Source organism: Muscardinus avellanarius (assembly GCF_963383645.1).
Source record: "Muscardinus avellanarius genome assembly, chromosome: 13".
Classification (NCBI taxonomy): Eukaryota; Metazoa; Chordata; class Mammalia; order Rodentia; family Gliridae; genus Muscardinus; species Muscardinus avellanarius.
This window is the reverse complement of record NC_137799.1, coordinates 54566571-54575418: the sequence shown is the minus strand read 5'-3', so window position 1 is coordinate 54575418 and position 8848 is coordinate 54566571. Positions and strand designations below refer to the sequence as shown.

Sequence of the window (8848 nt, the reverse complement as noted above, 5' to 3'; positions counted from 1 at the left end):
CTGGGTTCCATTCCCAGTCCCCCCCCCCCCACAAAATAGTAGTAACATCAACCTCTTTTTTTGGAGGGGTAATGGGGAGGGAACGCAGGGGCATTCTACCTCCAAGCTACTCCCCCAGCCCTATTTTTTATTCCTTATTTTGAAGCAGGGTCTCACATAGTTGCAAAGGACCTCACTAAGGCTGTCGTGAACCGCGATCCTCCTGTCTCAGCCTCCCAGGTGCTGGGATTACAAGCGTGCGCCACCACGCTCGGCAACATCAACCTCTTTACTCTCATCTACACTTTCCATTTCTGCAGCTTGGTCAGATACTTCAGTATGTAATTTGAGTGGGCTGGAAACACCTTTCTCTGTTGATTTTCCAGTTTGATCACCATCAGCTTCATAATTATCAATTATAGTATTGTGTCTGGTGGAATTATTATTACAGCAGGTATTTCAATAGTCTCATCTTGAGAATATTCATTCAACAGATCCTTGATTCTTGTGTTAGCACTTGAACATGTGTTCTTGAGATCTGCAGCAAAATAAAGTAAAACAGATCTGCTAATTCATAAATATTCATTCAAGCCATATATGTCTTTTGTCTCTATTATTCCTTGAATAATACCAATACTTTTTACATATTATGGTCATATAACTGTTTATATAAATACTTTATTGCCACTTTTAATAAATTTGCTGCTCAGTCTCATTTGCCCTTGATGAGTGCTAACACCACAGTAGAGTGCGGGAGCTATTTAGAAAACCGGACAAGGCTGCACACACCTGTGATCCCAGTCCTGGAGGGGGCTTGAGACAGGAGGATTGAAGGTTCGAGGCCAGCTTCAGCAACTTAGTGAGTCCCCCAGCAACTTGATGAGACCCTAAAAAATAAAAAAATGGCTGGGGAGGGTGTGTCGTTCAGAAGTAGAATGTCAGCCAGGCGTGGTGGCGTACGCTTGTAATCCCCGGGCTTGGGAGGCAGAGGCAGGAGGACTGCGCAGGTTCAAAGCCAGCCTCAGCTACTTAGTGAGGCTCTCAGCAACTTAGTGAGACCCTGCTTCAAAATAAAGAATAAAAAATAGGTCTGGGAGTGTAGCCCAGAGGTAGAAAGCCCCTGGGTTCCACCCCCAGCAACTCCTGCCAAAAAAAGAAGTAGAATGCACTTGAGTTCAGTCCTCCAATACTAAGAGAAGGTGGGGGGGGGGAGAGAGAGAGAGAGAGAGAGAGAGAGAGAGAGAGAGAGAGAGAGAGAGAGAGAGAAGGAAGAACTATTTAGAAAAAGTATGAAAATATAGGTCACTACTTGTCAACAAATAACAAGTAGCAACACGTTGGAGTTTGTCAGGCAGCACCGCAGTATACTATATACAAGGAAGAAAAGGAAAATGAACTTTGAGTAAATGTATAGAAATATCTGCCTCTGAGCCGGGTGTGGTGGTGCATGTCTGTATCTAGTACTTGGGATGCTAAGACGGGAGGATCACAGGTTCTAGGCCAGCCTCATCAATTAGCAAGACCCTGTTTCCAAATAAAAACTAAAATAGGGCTGGGGTGTAGCTTGGAGGTAGAAGGCCCCTGGGTTCTATCCCCAGTACCCCCCCCCCCGACACACACACACTCCCCTATTTATCTATTGTAATTTTGGTTTATTTTGATTACAGCATGAGCATATTGTTTACTTAATATGTCTAGCTTCCAATGAGACTATTTTTTTCTTTTTTTTTTTTTTTTTGGTGGTACTGGGGTTCCTGGAAGCCCTTCTACCTCCGGGCTACACTCCCAGACCTATTTTATATTTTTATTTGGAAACAGGGTCTCTTAAGCCAGTGCAGCCGGCTTCGAACCTGCACGATCCTCCTGTCTCTACCTCCCAAGTGCGGGGATTACAAGCGTGCGCCACCACGCCTGGCCCAATGAGACTATTTCTGAAGGTCAGTAGACTAGCCAGGGCCTCTGCAGAAAAGGAATGGCATACAAGAGGGATTTCTGAGCTGGGTGTCGTGGAGCACGCCTGAAATCCTAGTACTTGGTAGACTGACACAGTAGGATCATAGGTTCTCGGCCAACCTCAGCAACTTAATGAGACCCTGTTTCAAAATAAGAAACAAAATAGGGTTGGTGGTGTAGGTTGGAGGTAGAATGTCCCTGAATTCAATCCCTTGTACCACAAACATAAACAAAAGGGGTATCTGAAGGGAATATAAAGAAGAAACTTGTTTAGCTGGGCATGGTGCTGCACGCTTGTAATCCCAGCATTCAGGAGGCTGAGACTGGAGAACTGCGGGTTCACAGCCAGCCTCAGCTACTTAGTGAGTTCCTTTGCAACTCAGTGAGACCCTGTTTCAAAATAAAGAATAAAAAATAGGGCTGAGAATATAGCTCGGAGGTAGAATGCCCCAGGATTTAATCTCTAGTCCTGAAAAAAATAAAAAGATACAGACAGAACTATGGGAACTAATGAGATATGGTGGGACACCCAGGGATTACCAGCAGAGGGTCGCAATTATTACCCACATTATTATTATTATTATTATTATTATTATTATTATTATTATTATTATCAGCTGCTAGTAAACCCAGTAAGTGCTGAAGCAGCAGAAGCCATGGCCGTGGGTAGGGATTCAGCCTCAGCCCACGTACAGCCAGTAACAAGAGGACCATGGAGAATAGATACCCTGGCCTCTGGTCTCGTTCCTGGTTGTGCCTTCCCTTGGGCAGGTCCAACAGGAAACCAGAAGGAAGACACAGTGCTGTTGGCATGGGCTTCCTTAGAGGTCAGCCTCTTAGAACTCAAGGCAGGGTAGACAGGGCAAAGATAAATTCCATGTAACAGGGAATAATGAGGAGAATGCAGATGTAGCTCAGTGGTAGAGCCCTGGGTTCAATTCCCAGTACCCCCCAAACAAAAAAGACCCCCCAGACAATACCGAGGGAAAGTGGGTATCATTCCTGCAACCCAGAGCATCCAGGCACTACACTACACATTACCATGCAGTATAAATTGTCCCACTGTCCTATTTATAGGACAGCTATTTTCCACCACTGATAATATGAACTAGAGTACATTCCTGGAAATTAACTGTCAACCTAGTTCTAGAAAGTGCTTTCACAAATGAATTAGTTATGTTACATATCAGTTATGTACTCTCATATTTTGTTCAGTTGGACATTAAGTAGAAATAACTTTCTCAGCAGTTTATTCCATTTTCAAGATGAATTTAAAAATATTCCCCAAAGCTCTAATAATTCACCTATTACATTTCTCAAAAGAATATACCTTGCTGGGTGAGGTGGTACATGCTTGTAATATCTGTACTTGGGAGGCTAAGACAGGAGGATCACAGATTGGAGACAGTCTCAGCAAGTAGACACTCATCAACCTAGCTAGACTCTGTTTCCAAATAAAAAATAAAATAGGTCTGGGGGTGTAGTTCAGAGGTAGAATGCCCCTGGGTTCAATCTCCAGTGCTACAAAAAAAAAATAAGATACACATCTAAAAACCATAATTATTTTAGCAACACCACCGATGATAGGCATATTTGTTGCTTAATTTTTTTTGGGGGGGTAATGAGGATTGATTCCAGGAGCTGTCTATCTCTAAGCTACACTCCCGGTCTCATTTTATTTATTTACTTATTTCTGGTACTGGGGACGGAACGCAGGGGTGGGGTATTCTACCTCTGAGCTACATCTCCAGCGCCCCCCTTTTAAAACGGGGTCTTGCTAAATTGCAGAAGGTCTCGCTTAGTTGCTGATGCTGGCCTGGAATCTGTGATCCTCCTGTCTCAGCCTCCCATGTACGAGGATTACTTTTCTGTGACACCAAACCCAGCTTTATTATTTTGCTGAGAGCCTCGCTAAGTTGCTGAGGCTGGCCTCAACCTACGATCTTTTTTTTTTTTTTTTTTGGTGGTACTGGGGTTCCTGGAAGCCCTTCTACCTCCGGGTTACACTCCCACGGGCTACACTCCCAGACCTATTTTTTAACTTTATGTGGAAACAGGGTCTCTTAAGCCAGCGTGGCTGGCTCCAAACCAGCGCGATCCTCCTGTCTCTGCCTCCCAAGCGCGGGGATTACAAGCGTGCGCCACCACGCCCGGCCAACCTACGATCCTTTTATCTCAACCTCCCAAGTACTGGGATTACAGCTATGCGCCTCCATGCCTGGCTTCAATTTAGGTTTTTATAGGTGTTCCACATTTGGGAAGATGGGACAAAACAGGTTAAAGACTAATTCTGTAACTTAAAGGAAGGGTAGGATCCTGGAAAGTGCTTCGGGGCTCTACTGAGGAGCGGAGGTCTCGGGTTGCCTGGAAGGGTCGACAAAGCCTGAAGGTCTTCCTACCCCAGAGACTCTAGGAAGTCTCTTCAAGCAAATCCCTCCCGGGGACCGAGGACACTGCTTCCGAATGGGCACAGGTGTCCCATGTGCAGGAAGACAGATCAGTGCAAACTCCCTTGGTGCCCAAAGGGGTCAGTGAGGAACTCTGGCATCCTTTACACAATGTAGATGCGCCTGCGAGGCCGAGGCAGGGTGCGTGGCCTGGACCATCAAGGCCCTGGCCAGCAGCCTGGAGCCGGCAGCCGGCAGGTGTCTGGAACTGGGTCGCCCTCCCCACGCCCGCCGGCCCCTCCTCCCGCGGACCCGCCCCGGGGCGTGCCGACGCGCTCCCGCGGGCTCCCCCTAGGGACGGCGCCGCGGAGGGGTGCGAGCGGGCCGGTCCAGCGGGCGGAGCGACGCGGCTGGAGGCCGGCGGGGGAGGCGCCACATCCGGCGGCTGCAGCCCGCTGCTTAAAGCCCGGCCGCGCCAGTGCGCCCGGGGCAGCAGATCTGGGCTCTTCTCGGCTGCGGGAGCAGCGGCTCCAATGCCCCAGAGCGGCCATGAGCGCCCCGCACTGGTGGGACCAGCTGCGGGCGGGCAGCTCGGAGGTGGACTGGTGCGAGGACAACTACACCATCGTGCCTGCCATCGCCGAGTTCTACAACACGGTGCGGGTCGTGGGAGCGGGGCCGCCGGCGGGAGGGGCTGCCCCGGGCGCCTGGAGGTGGACTTGGGTCCGGGTGCGGCCCCGCAGCGGGTCCACGCCCCCTCCGGCGCGCCTTCCAGTGCCGGGACTGGCTCCTCCGCGGGACGCCGGGCTCCTCGCCGTCGCCCTCCTCCTCCTGTCATTTCCTCCTGATGGCTCTATTGTTTGGGTTGGTCTCCAGCCGTCCCGGAGCCGGGGGTCCCTGTCAGCCCCTTCTCCCAGTTTGGTTCCTTGGGGGCGGTGAGCCCCTTGGGACAACTCCCTCCCTCCCACCCCAGGGTCTCCTGGCGTGACGCACTTGGGTCGCATTGTGCGGTTTTGTGCCTTGAATACCTGCTCTGGGGCACTGGGAGGGGGAGTCCCCAGCAGGTCCCACCACGCTGATTTACCTTCCTCCCCCGAATATGGCAATCTTGGTGGAGTCTTTCTTTCTTTCTTTCTTTCTTTCTTTCTTTCTTTCTTTCTTTCTTTCTTTCTTTTCTTTCTTTCCTTCCTTCCTTCCTTCCTTCCTTTTCTTTCTTTCTTTCTTTCTTTCTAGAATAAGGTTAGTTACTCTGAGTTTTTTGTTTGTTTGTTTGTTTGTTTGTTTTTGTGGGTCTGGGGATGGAACCCAGAGGCATTCGACCTCCGAGCTACACCCCCTGCCCTATTTTTTTATTCTTTATTTTGAAACAGGGTCTCACTGAGTTGCCGAGAGCCTCACTAAGTAGCTGAGGCTGTCCGTGAACCGAACCGCAATCCTCCGGTCTCAGCCTCCCAAATGCTGGGATTACAAGCGTGCACCACCACGCCTGGCTTCTTTTCCTTCCTTCCTTCCTTCCTTCCTTCCTTCCTTCCTTCCTTCCTTTCTTTCTTTCTTTCTTTCTTTCTTTCTTTCTTTCTTTCTTTCTTTCTTTCTTTCTTTCTTTCTTTCTTTCTTTCTTTCTTTCTTTCTTTCTTCTTTCTTTTTTAATCTTGGATATCCCAGTCTTGTGCCAGCTGCAAATTCTTCTCCCTCAGACCTGTGCTCTTTCCATTGATTAAGTCTGGGGGTGAAAGGGAAGTTTGGGAGTGATCGTTTGGGGTTTTCTGGACTCCCCTAGATCCCTGGAGAGGGGACTCAGAGTGCAGAATCCCTGGTCTTTTAGTCTTTGTGGTAGCGGAAGGTTGGCCCTGGGAGGAAATGCCTCTGCTTTTCACTGTGCATATGGCTCAGGATTTTGGTACCAAACATAAGACTTTGCGTGGTCATTTCTGTGGCTTATCTTTTCCCTGCCCAGACACAGAAAACAGGAACTCCTGGTTTGAGTCATTGTGAATTCGAGGTTGTTATTTAGGATTTCTCCCCTTGGATTTGCAGGAGAGAATGCCCTTGACCAGAGTCAGCTGCCTGTTGCCTGGTCAGACTGCAGACCCCTCCTTTTATTCCTGTGGAGAGGAGGGAGTTGTCAAGCCCACATTCTAGTTTGACTGAGGCCACAATCCAGAAGTCTTGGCTGCCCTTACCTTCTGTGCTGGAAAGCATGGCCCTTTACCACTGAGCTACACCCCCAACGCTTTTCTTTAAAAATGTATTTTTGTGATGCTGGGAATGGAACCCAGGGTTTTTCTATCTCCGAGTTATACCCCAGCCCTATTTTTTTTATTCCTTATTTGGAACAGGGTGTCACTAAGTTGCAGAGGGCCTCACAAATTGCAGAGGCTGGGTGTGAACCTGTGATCCTCCTGTCTCAGCTTCCCAAGTACTGGAAGAATAAAGGTGCGCCACCACACCTGGCTCAAAAAGTATTTTTTTTTTTTTGAGACAAGATCTTATAAAGTTGTCCAGGTTGGCCTCAGACTTGATATCCTCCTGTGACAGCCTACTAAAGCCTCCTTCTTTCTCTCTTTCTTTCTTTAATTTATTATTTATTTTGTTGTGGTACTGGAATTGAATCCAGAAACATTCTACCTTTGAGCTATACCCTCAGCCGGATTTTATTTCTTATTTGGAAATAGTGTCCCATCAGGTTGATGAGAATCTTATAAGCCAGGCATGGTGTCGCAGGCTTGTAATCTCAGTACTTGGGAGGCTGAGACAGGAGGATTGCAAGTTCAAAGCCAGCCTCAGCTACTTAGTAAGGCTATCCACAACTTAGTAAGACCCTGTTTCAAAATAAGGAATAAAAAAATAGGGCTGAAAGTGTAGCTTGGAGGTAGGATGCTTCTGGGTTCAGTACCCAGTACTGTTAAAAAAAAAAAAAGTCTCTACTGTAAAAAAAAAAAAAGTCTCACTACTTGCTGAGGCTGTCCTCCAACCATTGATCCTCCTGTATCTGCCTCCCAATTACTGGGATTACAGGCATGCACTACCAAGTCCAGGCTCCCTGCTTCTTTTATGATCAGGCTAATTCCTGTAGGAAAGCAGGCCCTCTGCCACTGAGAGATACCATGGAAGATACAATTAGTAGGAGTGGCGATACTTTCCTTATTGTTGGGTATAGACAGGTGCACACAAAAGATGGGCTGCAGCAAGGGTGGGTGCTTCCAACACAGAAAACACTAGTGGTGCCTGAATTGCTCCATTTGTAAGTAGAGAATACTGTGAAATACAAGGGTTTTATCAGAGTTAAGGAAGAAAGGGCAGGTTAGTGACAGAGAGACAGGTTCTTATAGAGCCACGAAGATAATTATGTGTGGAGCCTGAGGCCTGCAAGGAGGTGGTCAGACCTAGTTATTTAGGCAAAACAAACAAACAAACAAAAAAAAAACAATGTATAGCTAAAGGCCTCAGAGTGTTAGAGGAGAGGGAGAATTAGTCCCATTAGAGTGATCTGTAGTGAGTGCAAAGGTTCTTAGAAGTGAACTAGTTATTGCTGGGTGTCGTGGCACACACCTATAAATCAGTACTTGAGAGATTGAGACAGGAAGAAAGCAGGTTCAAGGCCAATTTCAGCAATTTAGCCAGACACGCGCTCGCTCTCTCCCTCTTTCTTCCTTCCTTCCTTCCTTCCTTCCTTCCTTCCTTCCTTCCTTTCTTTCTTTCTTTCTTTCTTTCTTTCTTTCTTTCTTTCTTTCTTTCTTTCTTTCTTTCTTTCTTTCCTCTCTTTCATGATGTATTAGGAATGAACCCAGGTGGTATTCTACCTCCAAGCTACACCCCAGCCCTACTTTATTTTTTTAAAATTGGAAACAAGGTCTTGCTAGGTTGATGTGAGTCTGACTACTTGCTGAGGCTGTCCTTGAACCTGCGATCCTTCCATCTCAGCCTCAAAGTACTGGGATTACAACCATGCCTGGTTAGCCAGATCCTGTTTCTTCTTCTTTTCTTTCCTTCCTTCCTTCCTTCATCTGGGGATGGAGCCCAGGGGCATTTGACCTCAGAGCTACACCTCCTGCCTTATTTTGTATTTTTATTTTGAAACAAGAGTCTCACTAAGTTGCAGAGGGCCTCACTAAGTAGCTGAGGCTGTCCTCAGAACTGTGATCCTCTGATCTCAGCCTCCCAAATGCTGTGATTATAAGCATGCACCACCACACCTTGCTTTATTTTTTATTTTGAAATGGGGTCTCACTGAGTTGCAAAGGGCCTCACTAAGTAGCTGAGGCTGTCGGTGAACCACGATCCTCCTATCTCAGCCTTCCAAATGCTGGGATTATATGGTCACCAGGCCTGGCTTGCCCAGCCCTATTTTTTATTTTTTTATTTTTGTACTGGGGGTGGAACCCAGAGGCTTTCTACCTCCGGGCTATACTCCCAGACCTATTTTTGGAAACAGGGTCTCACTAAGTTGCTGAGAGCCTCACTAAGTAGCTGAGGCTGGCTTCGAACCTGTGTGATCCTCCTGTCTCAGCCTCCCAAGTGCGGGGATTACA

The 8848-nt window shown here is 47.5% G+C and overlaps 1 protein-coding gene across 2 annotated transcripts in view; it reads left to right on the top strand.

The window, feature by feature from the left end:
* Positions 1–4868: 4868 nt before the first annotated feature.
* ACER2 (alkaline ceramidase 2) overlaps positions 4869–8848 on the top strand; it is a gene marked incomplete at both ends in the record, with an annotated part of 40743 nt that continues 36763 nt past the window's right edge. For both annotated transcript variants that reach the window (XM_080708533.1, XM_080708532.1), the window contains one exon: positions 4869–4976. In XM_080708533.1, the coding sequence (XP_080564659.1) occupies positions 4869–4976 (108 nt within the window). The remainder of the gene's footprint in view (positions 4977–8848) is intronic.